Raw genomic sequence first — 17,716 nt, forward strand, 5'->3', positions numbered from 1 at the left:
CTGTCCTGGCCTTTGATGGTTTTATACATGCACACAGTTTGGTCATTTTAGCAGCCCCCTCCCCATTGTTCTCTCTCATTCTCTTCTCACTGAACTCCTTCCCAACAAATCCTGGTCCTTTTTTAATAACTTCTTGTGTGAGTTTTGTTGCTGCAGCTGTTTTGTGATCCACTGTGTTTAACTAGGATGGCTTGCAGAGCACGGGAAGCTTAGCAGTGACACACCGTGAAGAACGTGACTCCCTTACACAGTTACAATCTAGAATGAAAGAAGCACTTGCTGTTGCTCTTCCTTCTGAAAAGTCACTGCCTTTAAATGTCTAGCCACTCCCTTAACATAGTGATCAGAATAAGTTATAAAGAAAATATCCAAGGGGAAAAAAAGGTTTAAGAAAATATGTTATGTTTGATTCTTATAGCTGGGGCTCTCATTGAAAATGAGCGCCAAAATTCAGATGTCTAATTTTAAGTGTAGACATTGCTTGGAGTGAAAATCGGTCAGAAAAATTAATCACAGAAAACCATTGCTTGCTTTTGTGCTTTATTTGTTGTTGTTGTTTTAGTCATTTCTGAGTGCTTATTCTTTTTGTATTGCCTAGGCTATAGCTTTGCCTCGTTGTTGTAATCATGTAAATCTTAATTTCAGCTAATGAGTAAAGAGTCTCCTGTCTCTGCTGGACATGATGCCTATGTTGATCTCGATCGCCAGGTATGTAGTTATCTTCACTCATGCAGTGATTGACACAGGTAAACTTCAGATACCAGTGAGAAAGTGCAGTTGAAATTGCTAATGGGATACTTTGATTAAAAATGGTTATATTTTGCCTAAATTTAAGAACTTGAGCTAATTTGTTAACTGATATTACACATTATAGTTAAGCTTGAACTTTGTATTAAAAGTAGTACTGCATGGGAGTCTATAGTCTCAGGAGGTAAGGGTGCTTACTGGCAAGACTGATAAACTGAGTTTACTCCTCAGGAACCATTGGTAAAAGGAAAGAGCACAGCACATCAAATTGTCCTTTGACTTCTGCATGCATTTATGTGTGTGTGTGTGTGCGTGCACACACAGAGGAGAGACAGACAGACAGAATGAGATAATGTGGTACTAAAAAATATGGTAGTATTGCATTGCCCACTTTAAAACAAATTTATTTAATTTACAGTAATCCCTGTTTTCTAGTCATGAATTTCTTCTGTTCTGTAACCTTCTGTATAGGCCAGGCTGGCCTCAGACTCACAGAGGTCAACCTGACTCAGACTCCAAAGCATTGGGATTAAAGGAGTGTGCAGCCACACGAGGCTGGGAACAGCTATATTGAAGAGGAACTTTGCAATGTATTTTTAAGAATTAAATACTGTTACAGTGGTTTGTAGTTTCCATTATCTACATGAGCACTTTGTATCTTTTGCTTTCTCTTAATTTGGGCTCATGATTTTAAATAAGAAAGTCTTTGGACATGATATAATTTCAATCCAAACTATAATTTGCCTTTCTCTTTGTGGTATTGTTTCTTTGCTGTTGTTGGTACATTTATGTTTTTGTATATTTATTAAAAAGAGGTTTATATATATGAAATAAAGAGACAAATTTTATTTTAATCGGTGTTTTTACAATTTGCTAACTTAGACTTTATTAAGGGAATATGAGTTTGAGACCAGTATGGTAAATGTAGGGAATTTCAGGCTAATCACTGCTAAATAGTGAGACTCTGTCTCAACAAAAAGCTGCCCCCCCCCAAAGTGCTTATTTTCAGTCTTTACCAGGAATGTTCTTAATTTCCTCTACATTACCTCCCAAGAAATAAAAAAAAATTTTAATTCTGTGTTACACCTCTGTAAGTCTTCATTTTTGTATTGAAATATTTCTTATGCTTACTTTTCTTTCTAACTAGTTGAAGAAAACTACCGAAGAACTAAATGAAGCTTTGTCAGCAAAGGAAGAAATTGCTCAAAGATGCCATGAATTAGATATGCAGGTAAGAGCTCCTCTGTGCTGTGTCCCACCACAAATACGGTCAGATGCACTGGGGATGATCACATGATTCAGTTTCACTACAGTGTAATCCTAATTACAAAAAGAGAGAGAGAAAAGCATATAGGGTTCTGATTAGAAGAGTATGCGCTCTGTAACTTAACTAAACTCATTATAAATGAATATTACAAATATAGAAGCAAAAAAAAAAAAAAGAAGAAGAAGAAGAAGGAATATCAATGCTTCAGTCTTCATTTGTGCCAGGAAACTTGCTCTCCTACTTTTGGCAGTGGTGCGAGTCCTCCTAATTTGCATGTGCTGCTGGGCACTGGGTACTTTACCTGTGCCTGCAGCAGCTAGAGGAACATGCTGAGGTTCCTGCTGCTCTGTCACTGCTCACCTTGTACGTGTGAAACAGGGTCTCTCAACAGACTCGAAGCCCGCAGTTTCGGCTAGGCTGGCTGGTCAGCAAGCTCCAGGAGCTATCTTCACAGCCCCTTAGCACTGGAGCTGTAAGCACGCATGCCTGTCTGGCTTTCTCTGTGGGTTCTGCAGATCAGTGTCTTACACAGTGTTTTTTGTTTTGTTTTAAGAATTTTGTATTCTTATCACAGTATCTGAGACTTTGTGTGTTTATCCTTGCCAATATCTTTTTAAATTTATCCATTGTCATGAGACTTGCTAATTTTGTGGCTTGAATTTGCATTTACTCGGTGACTATTGATTATTGTCTTTCCATGTGCTTTTTTACCATCCTTGATGAAGTCTCGTTTCAAATAGGAAGTAAATCCATCTATGGTGGCCTACACCAGTAATCCCGGCTTCCCCGGAGGTTTATGCAGGAGGGTCACTGGAGCCCCACAATTTGAAGTACCTGAACAATGTAGCAAGACCCTTTCTCAAAATTAATTTTTTAAATTCTCACTCTTAGATATTGCTTTGCATGCATAACATTCAAAATAATGTAGATGTTTTCAGTAGAGTGGTTACTAATGTGAGGCGGCACTGAGCAGTCAGAGGCAGGCAGGTCTGCAGCAGCCGGAGGCCAGCCATGTCTGCAGAGTGAGTTCTAGGTCAGCCAGGGATACTCAAAAGTAGGCAAACTGGTAATGGTGATTCACAAGAGTTTGGGTTGAATAACCACAGTCCTAATTCCAACAGGTTGCAGCACTGCAAGAGGAGAAAAGTAGTTTATTGGCAGAAAATCAGATACTAATGGAACGACTCAATCAATCTGATTCTATAGAAGATCCCAATAGTCCAGCAGGAAGAAGACATTTGCAACTTCAGACTCAGTTAGAACAGCTGCAAGAAGAAACATTCAGGTAAAAGGCCACTCCTTACAACCTAGTTTTAAAATTTCAAAGCTAACAATAAAGGGTGCCGGGATGGCTCAGACAGCAAAGGTACTTGCCACCAAGCCTAACTACCTAAGTTCACTCCCCGGAACCTTCATGGTAAAGGAAGGGACCCAACTCCAGCAGATCTTATCTAACTCTGACACACACAGATAGAGTTTTAGGACGTGTGGGTAACTGCAGACCCAAGTGGCTGTATAATAAAACAACATCTCTCACACGTCATGAAATATCTCCACATCTAGGAAATTCCATCAAAGCTATATATATAAAACTGAAGACCTAGGGGATCAAAACCCTCTTCTGGCCTCCACAGACACCAGGCACACAAGTGATACACAGACATGCATGCAGGCAAAGCACCCATACTCATAAAGTTATTTTTTTAATTTTAAATTAAAAAAATAAAATGTGAAATTGACACTGACCTCCCAATTTTAAATAATTTTCAGTAAAACAGATTACTCCAGAAGAGAAAGTTGGGTTCAGTTTCAGCATTTTGTCACATACCAACATGGGTTCCAGAGGAAGTAAAAAACTTAAATGTTACATTTTAAACCATTAAAAATACTGTCAGAAAGTGGAGAATTAAAAGACAATAATGTCAAATATTTACCAAAAGCAAAAACTATGAAGTCAAAAATTCAATTGAATTATATAAAATTTACAACTCTTTATTAAATACTTATACAAGAAAAATTGAAAGTAAGTAGTCTACATGAAATACATTGGACAGTAGACAGGAAGGGCCTTGTAACTCCAAGGAAGGTTGGTGTTCGGTTTGGTGGGTCTAAATACAGCTTTTCTTCATATATATTCTTAGTTAAAAATTTGGAAACCTTTGCTCTTTTCTCCTGTTGTGAGAACTTTGTGCATCGATTAAACCTGTTTTCATGGCAGGTAGGACTTGGGTAGAGTTTATGCTTACAGAAGTGAGATACGTGCTCAGGAGGAATGAAATTTGTTTTCTTTTCTCCCTAAGGAAAATTATGAGACACTTAATAGTGCTTTTTTATCTATTTTGTTTGGCTACAGACTAGAAGCAGCCAAAGACGATTATCGAATCCGCTGTGAGGAGTTAGAAAAAGAAATCTCCGAGCTTCGGCAGCAGAACGATGAGCTGACCACTTTGGCAGATGAAGCTCAGTCTCTAAAGGATGAAATAGACGTTCTCAGGTAAAGAGTTGCCCTTCGCTGCAATATTAGATTCACTGCCACCCCCAACCTCCCAGACACACAGATGCAAACACACAATGCTCCATCTCAGATGTTACAAACGCTGGCATCTCTGAGCACACAGACATGTTTAAAAACAAAGTGTAAATGAGTATCTAAATGGCTTTATAAGCACTTAAATTAATAGTGAAATAAGTATCAAATAAATGTTAGTTTCCCATGGCAGTCACTCCACTGCTGTCTGCACTGGCTCTTCCTTCTTGCTACTCTTCCTTAATAACTGTGAGCCCTCCTAGCCCTTGGTCTGTGTCATAAAGACTGGCTTCATTTCTTTGCTGGCAGTTTTCTCCTTCCTTTCCCGTGTTCTCCATGTGGTACTCACTGTTCACCATTCTTTCACAATCTGGTCCTCGTGGGATCCCTTTTTGTTTAAGAACACTGCAGTGTGTAGAGAAATTCACATACTGCTGTGATTTAGTCCCTTTTCCCATTAGGGATGTTTTCTCTTACCTCTGGGCTGCTACTCACTAGTCCATACCCCTGACTCCCATTTCTCTCGGAGCTGTTAATTATATATTTTTATAATTCTTTTCATCTGTCTGCTACCCACCACACCCAATTGCTTAGACTCACTCGATGGCCTTGCGTCCTCCTCCTGAGGAGGAAGCAATGGATGTTTAAGGAATTTAATGTGTGTTAAGTCCTGGTATTGTCTACTATTTTAACATTGTCTGAAACAGCTGTACAGCTGTGGGTATGTTTCTGACTGATTTCCCATCGTTTTAGACACTCTTCTGATAAAGTATCTAAACTAGAAGGTCAAGTCGAATCTTATAAGAAGAAGCTGGAAGACCTTGGCGATTTGAGGCGGCAGGTTAAGCTCTTGGAAGAAAAGAATACGATGTACATGCAGAACACTGTCAGTCTGGAGGAAGAATTAAGAAAAGCTAATGCCGCCCGGGGTCAGCTTGAGACATACAAGAGACAAGTAAGAGAACAGAAGCAGAATTCTTCTCAGTGCTGCATGGCAAGGGCTGTATCGCAATACATAACTTTTAAATTAGCAATCATGTGTAGGCCTTTCAGTCAAATCAAGTGAATACTCTACCAAGTTTTGTTTTTGTGATTTGCCTTAGTCACTATAAAGAGACACTATGACCAAGGCAGCTCTAACAAAAGAGAACATTTCATTGGGGGATTGCTTGCAGTTTCAGAGGCTGAGTCCATGGAGCATGGTGACACACACACGGGCAGACATGAGACGTGATGGTTCAGGAGAAGGAGCTGAGAGCTCTGCAACCCGACCTGCAGGCAGCAGGAAGAGAGAGTGACACTGGGCCTGGCTTGAGCTTCTATAACCTCAAAGTCCACCAGTGACACACTTCCTCTTACAGATTCACACCTCCTAATACTTGTGGTTTCTTCAGAAGTTCTTGATGACCAAGCATTCAAATACATGTGCTGTGGAGGACATTGTTATCCCACTACCACATGGTGCTTAGCTGTTTTTATATTTATTTCAGATTTATTACACTTTATTTACTGGTTGCAGGGGGCATAGGTGTGCCTCAGCATGCATGTGGAGGTCATAGGACAACCTGCAGGAATCTGTTCTCTCCTGTCCCCTGAGACAGTGTCACATGTATCCCTGGGGTGTCTGGAACTTAAGAGATCTGCTTACTGCTGCCTCTTAAGTGCTAGGGTTAAAGGTCCTAGCACTTTCTAACAGCCCATACCCAGACTGCTTGGTATTTTCTCCTTGTTCTTCCTTTTCACAGCCAGGCTTTTTAATAAACTCTCCATTCCTGTTAAACTCAAAGCTCTTGGTTCCTCTTGTTGGTACCTCTCATTACCCACAGCATCTGCATGCATCTCCCACTGCCGTTTTAGCCCCTTCTAAGATGGGCTGTGTAACTGAGTTTTACCCTCACTGGTATTTCTTCCTGTCTTCCTTTCCATCTCGTTCTTACAAGGAATGAAAGCCCCTATAGATTCTCTGATAATTATTACCATTTTCTAGATGACTCCAGGAGTCTGACTTACCTAGACAGGCTTTATTTCCTAGTTCTCTCCCTTTTGTTAGCGAGATGGATTATATAAACGTATTCAAGTATGGTGAGGATAGGATCTTCATATGCCTGTAGACGAGACTGGTGTATTTTCTGAAATCTGTTTTGTTTACATTGGAGGGGCTATGCTGGGTATTGAGCATATTAGGCCTTTGTACACACTAATACGCATATACTCTATTGTTAAGCTTCATTCCACCACCTTGATCACAATTTCTAATGTTTCAAGTTATAAAAATTATAAAAATTGAGATTCTTATGTCATTTTTATATTTTGTATCAGGTTGTAGAGCTGCAAAATAGATTATCTGACGAATCAAAGAAAGCAGATAAGTTAGATTTTGAATATAAGCGGCTAAAAGAAAAAGTTGATGGTCTTCAGAAAGAAAAAGATGTAAGTATGTCATAGGCATTCTGTTTCTCAGAGTGCAGAAAGTAAGGCTGGAATAGAACTCATTTCTGACTACATTAATTCCTTTTTCAAATCGACTTTTCTACTTTAAAGTCACAGTTCCCTCTTTTTCCCAGAAATAAAGATTCACGGAACAGTTTTAGTTCAGTTCTCATTTCTTTAATATACACATATTTTTTATCATTGCCCCTTACATCTTTTCCCTCTGCCTTTCATGTGTGTAGCTCTTCTGTCTCCCATGTAATTGGTGTGGAGGGTACTGTTCTGCCACTACTTAGCATAGTTTGCTTTTTAGTCTGAGTATTTAGTCTTCATCCTGAATCTTGGTTTAATGAAAAGAATGGTAAGCAAATAGTAAAGGACAAACTAGCTAGCTTTGTGTTTCATGCTTAAGCATGAATAAGGTGTTGCCTTGCAGTAAGATATCTGGTATTGTCGAAATAGAAAATAAAAAGACAAGCCTTTTCATGTTTCTACTCCCATAATCTCTCCATAAAAGATCGAAACTAGAAGTAAGCCTGTGTTCATTACTGTTTATCTTCTTCCTGGATAAAGCCTGCTTAGTAAACTGGCAGCGCTCACCTTTGTTTTCTATTCCTTTAGAGGTTAAGAACAGAAAGAGATTCTCTGAAGGAAACCATTGAAGAGTTGCGTTGTGTGCAGGCTCAGGAGGGGCAGCTCACGACTCAAGGTAAAAAAGTCTTTTTTTTTTTTTTTTTTTTTTTTTTTTTTTGGTTTTTTCGAGACAGGGTTTCTCTGTGTAGCCCTGGCTGTCCTGGAACTCACTCTGTAGACCAGGCTGACCTCGAACTCAAAATTCTGCCTGCCTCTGCCTCCTGAGTGCTGGGATTAAAGGCGTGCGCTACCATGCCTGGCTGGTAAAAGTCTTTATAACCAACCCAAGGAGACAAGTCCTGTCTTCAGTGACGTGTTGAATTCATGTTGAGATGATTCTGAGAACAGATGAAAGTGAAAATTTGACAAAGCAAAATAAATTAAGTTTTTGAGCTGCTCACCAAGATCTTAACGGGCTGTGCTTGGGGAACTGAGTTCACTTAGCATCTTTAACCCAATTATGTAATCTCTTGAGCTTTACAAGTTAAAATCATCTGTGAACCTGGATACTGTCATTCTCAAAACTCTGTCGTGGCTTCTTTTAAAGTTTATCAACCTTGCCAAGTCAGTGATTTCTGCAAAAAGTAGAATGGATTTTGAATCATGAAGATACTTACCCCTGGGGTTGGCAAGGCTTGGCTACAAGCACTGGATGCCCCTCATAACTGGGTTTCAGGTCCCAGCACATAACTCAACCCCAGTCCCAGGGGATCCGCAGTTGTCTTCTGGCTTCTGCAGCACTGCAGACACATGGTGCACTTAACATATGCGAAAGCAAAACACTCATACACATAAATTAAAAGTAAGTCTTTAGGAAAAAGATTGACAAATTCTTAAAATGTTTAAGGAAAAAAATATACACATATGGAAGAGAGTAGTGCTTAGCTCACAGTGTGCCCTCTGCCACCCTTAGTCAGCACAGTAGGCAACTAGTAATGGCTAGGACAAGTTTCACACTTAACCCAGCCCTTGTTAGTTACCGGAAACAGCTTTCTGACTAGCCTTGGTCTCCCTCCTTACTTCTGTTAAGAACTTCATTTACCTCTTTCATACACTCTCACTCCTCAGTCCCCTCTCCATGACATCACTTCCTAGTGTACCTCGTTTGACTATCAGCTGCTGTGGAACTGCTGCGAGACCATTGGCTTTGCTTGTCCTCTTGACCTGTCTCCAGACCCGACCTGGTGTACAGCCCTGCTTCAGACAGCCCACGTTCTCCCATGCTACATTAGGATGACTGATATTCGAGGGGAGAGAAGCATGCACTCTCATGTAATGCACACACTTGTACGATGTGTGTGTGTGTGTATAATAGAGAAGGCTGTTATCTTCATTTCCTAATGTAGTCACTTCCCCTTTGTATCCTGAAGTTCTTTCTCTTTTCCCCATCAGCTCTACATTAGGTTTTTTCAGAGTTTTCATGATCTAACCTGAACCTTACCCCATTGCTCAGTCTCTAATAAACTCCCACGTTTATTCTTTTACTATATAAAATCCACCTGGTTCAATGTTTTTTGTGTAGTTTTTCCTCTAGAAATGATTAAGGAAAAGTTTCTAACAGTAAAATTGAAGAACAACCTGAATGTTTAGCAGGATTACTGACATTTTCATTCATCACTAAACTGTAAGTTACTAAAGATTAAGGAACGTTTTGTGTTTACCTGGCATGAAGGAAAGTGAATGTGCTGGGTGTGTGGTGGTGCACACCTTTAATCCCAGCACTCAGGGCCGAGGCTGGTGGATTTCTGAGTTCAAAACCAGTCTGGTCTACATGGTGAGATCCAGACTAGCCAGAGCATCACAATGAGACCTTGTCTCAAAAAATAAAAATAAAAAATATGGGAGTGTTCTAATGAGTTTCATTATAGCATTATGTATAAATCTTTGTATTTAGATCATTTCCACCCGTTGCCTCTTAAGGCCCCTCATACTCTTGCCAACCACCAGCATTTGATGTCATTTATTTTCTTAACAATAGCCAGTCTGATATCAATGAATAGATAGAATCTCAGAGTAATTTTAATTTGCATTTTTGATGCCTAATGATGTTGAACACTTTTTAAAATATTTACTGGTCATTTTGGTTGGTTGGTTGGTTGGTTGGTTGGTTGGTTGGTTGGTTGGTTTTGGTTTTTTTTCTTTGTTTTAGTTTTGAGAATTCTCTGTTTAATTCGCTAGTCAGTTTTTTAAGTTAGGTTGTCTGTTTTCTTGACTGTTAGTCTTTTTATATACTTTATATATTCTTTCTGCTTTTACTTTTTAATTCTTTGTGAGTTTCCCATGCACCCCACTCATCTCCTTGTTCCTCATGTCCACCCTTTGCCCTTGTAGCCTTTCCCAAAATAAAACACAAACAAAAAACAATAAAGCATAGAAGACATCTCACCATGGAAGCTGTAATAGTATGTCACAGTGTGTCCCACAGTACTTCCCTCTGTCCACACGTCTTCACATCTTCACTTGCAAATGTTCATTGCAGTGAGTCATTGGTCTGGTTCTATATCTCTGGCCTCTGTGACACACCATCAATATTCGATCCTCATCAGGACTCCTGTTGTTTCCCTGTGTCATGGAGATCCTGCATCTTTGGAACAGCAGGACTGGCCCTTTCACACATCTTAACCGTTAGGTCAGTTCAGAGCCCTGTTCCTGGCCTGGGTGGTAGCTGAGCTGGTCAGCTTTGCTGTGCAGTCCAGATGTGGATCAGGGCCTGCTCTCCCACGTGTTGCACCTGGTGAGAGGCAGGGCCAGCTCTCCTGAGCTCACACCCTGTGGCAGCTTTCTTAACTGCCAGAAGTGGTGAGGGGCAGGAGGAGTAACACCTCCACCCGTGCCACTCCATAGCAGACAAGTGGCGAGGTCAACTCTCCCACACTCACCTCTGCCATTAGGGCCAGCTCCATGTGCTGCCTGGGTGAGGCACAAGGGTGCCTGGGTGAGGCACAAGGCCCACTCTCCCATGCTGCCACTGGTGAGAGATGGAGCCAGCTCTCCAGAGCCATGCATTCAGTGAGGGCCGGGGCAAGTTACTCACAGCCCCTGGATATCCAGGTGGTCCCCACTGGCTGCTCCAGCTAGGGACATCCCCAAGTTCTCTAATTGGTAATATGATCCAGACACTGACCCCTGCTACTGCTACCTGGCCAGGACTTCACCATGGCCCTGGGTGGCAAGACTGGGCACTCACAATAAGCTACTCCTCTTTACCCTTGAGTCTCCAGTTCCATCTCTCTCCATAATGCTCAAGCGCTCTCTTTCTCTTTCTCTTCCATCTGACTACCACATACTCGCACATTGTGGTAGTCCTGCTGTAGGCTGGCCATGTGACTGGCAGGCCCCTGGGTGACATCCTCCATGGGTTGCTGCATGGAGTGTCAGCAGGTGGGCGACACTCATGCAGGTCTCTGTCTCCCTCCTTTTGTGCCACACTGCCTAGATTTCACTTGATTCAATTTAATTTAATTCTTATGAGTCCAAGGCATATGACAGCTTTAGCCACTAGTCCAGCAAGGATGAACAAAAGACAGGACTGCAAACCTGCCCTGCCCATGTGAGAACACCACCACTACCAAGGTGTCTCTGCCCTTTGCCAGGGGGGTCTTTATATATTCTAAGTGATGCTCTTTACCAGATATATAGCTGGCAAAGAGTTTCTCCTGTTCTGTTGACATCTCGACTCAGTAACTGTTTTCTTTGTTATAGAAAAGCCGCAGCCCTATTTTCCAACCATAGGTCTTATAACCTGAGTAACTGCAGAAATTTTTTACTTAAGCTTGTGTTTTCTAGAGTCTGTATTCTAGTTCATTATTCAATATATTTCTTCAATGTTCCAGAGTTTGCATTATAGAAGTTTTTCACTTCCTAGGTTATGTTTATTGCAAGGTGCTTTTTGTTTGCTTCTTTGCTTGTTTTAAGGGTAATGTGGATGGAATTGTTTCCCTGATTTTTCCCCCTCAGTGTATGTATTATTGGTATATAGGAATGCTACACATTTTTGTGTATTAATTCTGTTATCTTTCCATGATGCTGAAAGTCTGTGAGTTTTCTGGTGGAGACTTTTAGGTCTGTTGTTGTTATTGATGGTGGTGGTGGTGGTGGTGGTGGTGGTGCTGATGGTGTTCTTTGGGTTTGGGGGAGTGGTGAATTTGTTTTGTTTTGTTTCTCTGTTTAACAGTTCTGGCTGTGCTGGCCTGGAACTAACAGAGATCCACCAACCTCTGCCTCCCGAGTACTGGGAATAAAGGCATGTGCTAAGGTCTGTTCTTATGTAGAGTGCTATCATCTGCAAATATGGATCTTAGACTTGCCCCTTTTCTATGTGTATACCTTTATTTAATCTCCTTTGAGTCTGGCTGTACTAGCTAAGGCTTGCAGTAGGGTTCCGAATAGGAGTTGGAAAGGTGCACACTGTAGAACTCCTTCAGGAATAGACATATTGCTCAGTGTCAGCCACATTAACAAACGAAGGGGAAGTAGTTTCAGCTTGTACAGAAAAGGCATCTGACAAAGTCTAACATGTACTCCTAATTTTAAAAACTCAGAATGCCAGAAGTAAAAAAAAGTTTCCTGCACATGATAAAGAAACATTTAGAAAACCTCAGTGGTGAAAGAATGGAAGTTTTTCCTCCAAGACTAGGTGCCACAGACTGGGCTCATTGGGCCCTCCTCAATCCATGCGAATCAAGGTCTCAGACAAATGGGCATAGAGCCGGTGGGTGTGGGGATGACAAACAGACTGGACACGAGAGAGTGTGTTGAATCTGAGTGTAATTTGTCAAATCAAGCATCAAACTTTTTATACAGAAAAATAACAAGAAACCATGTGACATATCCTCAGAGTTACAGTGACACAAAACAAAAGGAATGTATACATCAAAACATGGCAGGGACCAGGCTGCTGCTTACCACTAAGAAGGGAGCCAGGTGTAATGCTAGTCTATTGTTAAGGCCACCACCAGGGGCTCTTAGTAAATGCCTGATTATGCTGTTTCTTTGGGCCTAGTGAAGAAACCTGTCTCAGGGGATTCCCTAACTCTTTCATGGTAAACCCACCTAGTCACTAGGCCATTGTGAAGACTGGCTATTGTCCCAAGTAAACACTCTGCAGACCAGCCCTGAGCTATTCCAGCTCCATTCTTTCTAATGCCTAATTAATTAGTTTCACCTTCTCTACTAGAAGTAAATTTGAATGTTACTGAATAGGTAACCTTCTCACTGAATTCCTACTGAATTCCAAGCTCATCTGCTTCAAGGATTTTCTAGGACGTTTGAACACTGGTGGAGGCTTACCTATGTCAGAATTCAATCTTTAAAGGCACTTATAATAAAACAGTACTGAAAGAGAGCATACACCATACTAACGCGGGGATAGGGTTTGAGTATATGGGTTATGAGAATGCCAAGGTTCCAGGAGGCTGAGTTTCCTTGAAACTCTTTGCCTCATGACTGCCTCCAGGCCTTTTGACCTTGACAGGCAGACTTCACTGGAGTGGGCATAGCAACTAAAAAGAAAATGAAGGTATCTGCCATCACCACTTTTCTTCAAGGTAATATTAGCATTTCTAGCCAGACCACTTAGGAAAAAAGGGAGCAGGCCGCAAAGAGAAAATAGATTGCCTATTGTGTATTCAAATGCAGAAGAATGAAATTGACCCAAAGGACCTAAATATAAACCTCACCATGTAGGCAAACATTCTGATCACATTTAGTTTGACAGTGATCCCCTGCAATTGGTGCCAAAAGCATGCGCAACAAAATAAAAGATGATTGAATGGGACTTTATTAATATTGAAAGTTTTAATGCACCAAAAAAATCACCTTCAACTGAGTAGAGGTAATCTACAAAATGGAAGAAAGTATTTTCAAATATTTGATTTAATATCCAGGGGCTGAGAAGATAGCTCAGTGGTTAAATAGCTTACTATGGAAATATGAGGACCTGAGTGTGAGCTTGATACTCAGTGAGAAATCCTATCTCAAAATATAAAGTAGTGAGCTAGAGAGATGGCTCAGTGGTTAAGAGTACTGCCTGCTCTTCCAGAGGACCTGGGTTTGATTCCCTTCAAGCTCCCAACCATCTGTAACTCAAGTTCCAGAGAATCCAAGGCAAACAAAAAAATATGCCAGGCAGTGGTGGCACATGACTTAATCCAAGCACGAGAGAGGCAGAGGAGGCAGGTCTCTGAGTTAGAGGCCAGCTTGGCCTGCAGAGCAAGTTCTAGGACAGCCAGTGTCAGACTAAGAAACCCTGTCTTGAAAAACCAAGCAAACAAAAAAGCAACTAGAAGAGCAATGCCCTTTTCTGGCCACTTCAGGTTCCTAGAACACATTTACATATATAGAAACATATATACACAAACATATAGAAAGTGCAGGTGATTGAGGAAGACAATTGAGGTCAGTTTCTGACTTCTGCGCATGATCTCAGACATATACATGGACACGGGATATATATACACAGAGACTACACAGAATAATGGAAGAAAATTGAATAATTATAAAAAATAAAACCCATTTCACATATGAACAAAGGAGTTAAATAGAAGGAACTATATATCTCCAAAGAAGATTAACAGATGGCCAAAACCCACAAGAAATAGTGATATTGTTGGTCACTAGAAAAAGACAGATCAATTCATTACACAAACTAGTGAGGCCAGTGCTCCTCCCACTACCACCATGACTGCAAACAAAGGAAAATAAACATTGATTGGAATTGGCTGGGAGAAGTTGAAACCATTATGCATTACAGGCAGGATGGGGCAGTGTTATAGAAATAAGTTTGATAGCTTGTTTCAAACATAAAGTTTACATGTGATTCACTAGTTCCTCTTCTAAGTACATTAATAAAAGAACTGAAAGTGGATACAGTCAGATAATTGTGCACATATATATGCACATAGCATTATTCACAATTACTACTAAGTAGAAATAATATGCATCCATCAACAAATTAAACACAATAAATGCATACACTGGAATATTATCAGTAAAAAGAAGAAAGTTCTGCAGAAGTGCTGTAATATGTTAACTAAGTAAAAAACGACCAATACACGATTCTGCGTACATGTCTGTCTGCAAGGCGACTCATTGACCCAGACAGATGAAAAGTAGAAGAGGGTTTACCAGGGAATTACAGGCAGGGAGAGAGCGTGCCCAGTAGTTATAGAATTTCTGTTTCAGTTCTTAAATAGTTGAAAACAGATAATGGTAATAGTTGGATAACATTGAAATGCACTTAATTGTATGTATTTATACCATTAAAATTGTTATAACAATAAATTAATTTTGTAAGGCTACTAAAACTTGGTCTTTACTTGAGAAAATTAGTTGATTTTTGCCTAGTATCCACAGAGCCTGGTTCAAATACCAAAACCACAAAACAAATAACAACTCCCAACGCCCCCCCCCCCAAAAAAAACAGAGGGTTTTTTTGTTTTTGTTTTTGTTTTTTAGGTGTTAAAATTCAGGGTAGTGCTTCCTGCAGACACTGCATCTTAAGCAAAGGAGGTAGTTGTGCTTTGTTGACTTTGTCTGCCTCTCCTTGTGTTTATAGGGTTAATGCCTCTGGGAAGCCAGGAATCTTCAGACAGCCTTGCAGCAGAGATTGTTACACCGGAAATCAGGTAAGGAGAATGGTAGTGGCAGTCACTCAGCACAATACCCTTGCAGAGCCCTTACTCTCCAGTGTCCACAGAACTAGCTCCTCTTATTGACATACATTTCAGCCTGAACTCACTCAGCATTAAATTTCCATGTTTTAGGCATGTTAGAAGCTTTTTTAACTTGACTGGAGAACTAATTATTTTCACTTGGGTAGGACAGTCTTGCACACTACAAAAGAAAACTCACATATCCCACTCTTGGATCCTCTGAAGACATCATGAAAATAACCAAGGCAAAGGCTGTGTCTTAGCCATCATCCTAATACATAATCAGTTATTAAGATCTATCTATCAACCACTAGGACTGGTCTCATAAAGGTGTACTGCTGCAAACAAGCTGTCCCCATCTGTAACAACTCTGCCTTCAGTATTCCTCACCGTATATTTAGACCTAGCATCTTAGAGCTTTCGCGTCCTACAGTACATCCTAGCATTATGTGTACAAATGGAAGGTGAGAGGAGGGGAACCAAGTGTACAGAAGGTGATGATGAATCCTCACCATTGCTGGGGGGTTGTTCCCTCTCTCCATCCTGGAATCCTGATGGAGGCCATCAGCCCCTCCCCAGCCCGTGATCTTTTACTTTTCTCTTGTTTCTGAAAACAAGTGAATTCTTTGAATGAATGCATCCTTATTCTTTGCAGTTATTTATATGTAAATGGCTGATCCTTTCCCTCAGCAGCAGCTAAGGAAGCCTGTTGGTTAGAGATTGTTAAGTTAGAAAGGAGCATTGACTCAGACCTGTTATTTTTTTCTGCATGTGTTTAGCTATGACTAAAGTAGTCTCAATATCCTGAAGAGCTAATAGGAATAATGAAACTATAAGGTGATGAAAACTTTATGGCATATGTCACGGACAGTGAGTTAACAGTTGATATTTTTCACCAATGTTAAGAGTTTTGGAGGAACTAAAATCCTCAAACAATGTAAAAAGTGGGGAGAAAAAGGTTTTGAAACAAAGTAGCAGAATATGTAGAAATGTGCCCATCTTTTCATTGAAAATTTGTTTTTCTGGCAAAAAAAAAAAAAAAAAAAAAAAACCCTTAAGGAAATACCTAACAATATACAGAAAGGTATTTTTACAAAGCAGATAACTATTAACATATTAAAAGCTTGCCATGCCATGGTGGCACACACCTTTAATCCTAGCACTTGAGAAGCTGAGACAAGCAAATCTTTGTGAGTTCAAGGCCAACCTAGTCTGTAGAGCTAGTTCCAAGACATCCAGGGCTACACAAAGAAATCCTGTCTTGACAAAAACAATTATTAAAATCTTGAAATAGGGCTTGAGAGATGGCTCAGTGGTTAAGAGCACTGACTGCTCTTCCAAAGGTCCTGAGTTCAAATCCCAGCAACCACATGGTGGCTCACAACCATCTGTAATAGGATCAGATGCCCTCTTCTGGTGTGTCTGAAGACAGCAACAGTGTACTTACATATAATAATAAATAAATAAATAAATAAATAAATAAATCCTTTTTTAAAATCTTGAAACAGATTATCTAAACAAATAATAATTAATTTATATATTTTAGTACTGTGTCATTTAAATTTTTGAGATATAGTATTAAAAGATTGTGGAGTTTTAAGTGTAACTAGCAAGTAGCAGTTTCTTTTGAAAAACAAATGTTTGTTTGTATGAATAAATACATAGAATTAGAGGATTTAGTTTCAGTAACAGTCATTTTACACTATACAGTTACAGTCATATGTTCATAGTTTAAATATATAAATAAGAAAGGAAATAGGGCTTGGAATTTTTTTTATCATTTGTCAGCATACACAGAAACTGTTACTTCAGAGTATACATTCTAGAAGGAGTTTAGTTTCTAAAGGCTATACCTTTTGCTTTTATTAAGGCACTGAATTTCTTACAGGCACTGAATTTTTCATTTGTATCCTGTGTTTTTATACTCTATATCATAATTGGCTCATGATTCATATAGTATCTTAATGAACCAGATAATCAGCTTTTATTTTTCTCATTCAGGGAGAAACTTATTCGTCTTCAACATGAGAATAAGATGTTAAAACTCAATCAAGAGGATTCAGACAATGAGAAAATTGCCTTATTGCAGAGCCTTCTAGATGATGCAAATCTACGCAAGAATGAGCTGGAGACCGAGAACAGGTAGAGTGTGCAGGTGGAGTGGCCAGCCATAGCTTCTTCCTGTGCCTTGGTTTTGGTATTTTTCAAGAAAGGCTTGGGATTCATTTGTTGAGAATAATTACAACAGTTCTGATTTCCCCTCCCTCCTGCTCCCCCTCCTTCCTGCTCCCTCTCACCTTCAGGGCCTCCTCTTTCATTAATTGTTATTATATGTATACATGTATATGATTATACGTATATGGGTCTTAATATAACCTCGTTGCTTGTATGTATGTTTTTCAAGGCTGAACATTTGTCACTGTACCAATTGGTGTGCTCCTCCCTGAGGGGCCACCTCTC

At 40.0% G+C, this 17,716-nt stretch overlaps 1 protein-coding gene across 2 annotated transcripts in view; it reads left to right on the forward strand.

Annotated features, from left to right (window-relative positions):
- Positions 1 to 17,716, forward strand: part of Hook3 (hook microtubule tethering protein 3) — a 95,345-nt gene that overhangs the window by 42,158 nt on the left and 35,471 nt on the right. For both annotated transcript variants that reach the window (XR_015048674.1, XM_021170331.3), the window contains exons 7-15: positions 646 to 708; positions 1,895 to 1,978; positions 3,136 to 3,299; positions 4,368 to 4,508; positions 5,295 to 5,496; positions 6,861 to 6,971; positions 7,593 to 7,680; positions 15,160 to 15,229; positions 17,258 to 17,398. Coding sequence is in view for 1 of the 2 variants with exons in the window: in XM_021170331.3 (XP_021025990.1) it covers positions 646 to 708; positions 1,895 to 1,978; positions 3,136 to 3,299; positions 4,368 to 4,508; positions 5,295 to 5,496; positions 6,861 to 6,971; positions 7,593 to 7,680; positions 15,160 to 15,229; positions 17,258 to 17,398 (1,064 nt within the window). In the remaining variant the exon portion in view is untranslated. The remainder of the gene's footprint in view (positions 1 to 645; positions 709 to 1,894; positions 1,979 to 3,135; positions 3,300 to 4,367; positions 4,509 to 5,294; positions 5,497 to 6,860; positions 6,972 to 7,592; positions 7,681 to 15,159; positions 15,230 to 17,257; positions 17,399 to 17,716) is intronic.

Source organism: Mus caroli, unplaced genomic scaffold, assembly GCF_978045245.1.
Source record: "Mus caroli unplaced genomic scaffold, Mus_caroli_1 scaffold_10, whole genome shotgun sequence".
NCBI lineage: Eukaryota > Metazoa > Chordata > Mammalia > Rodentia > Muridae > Mus > Mus caroli.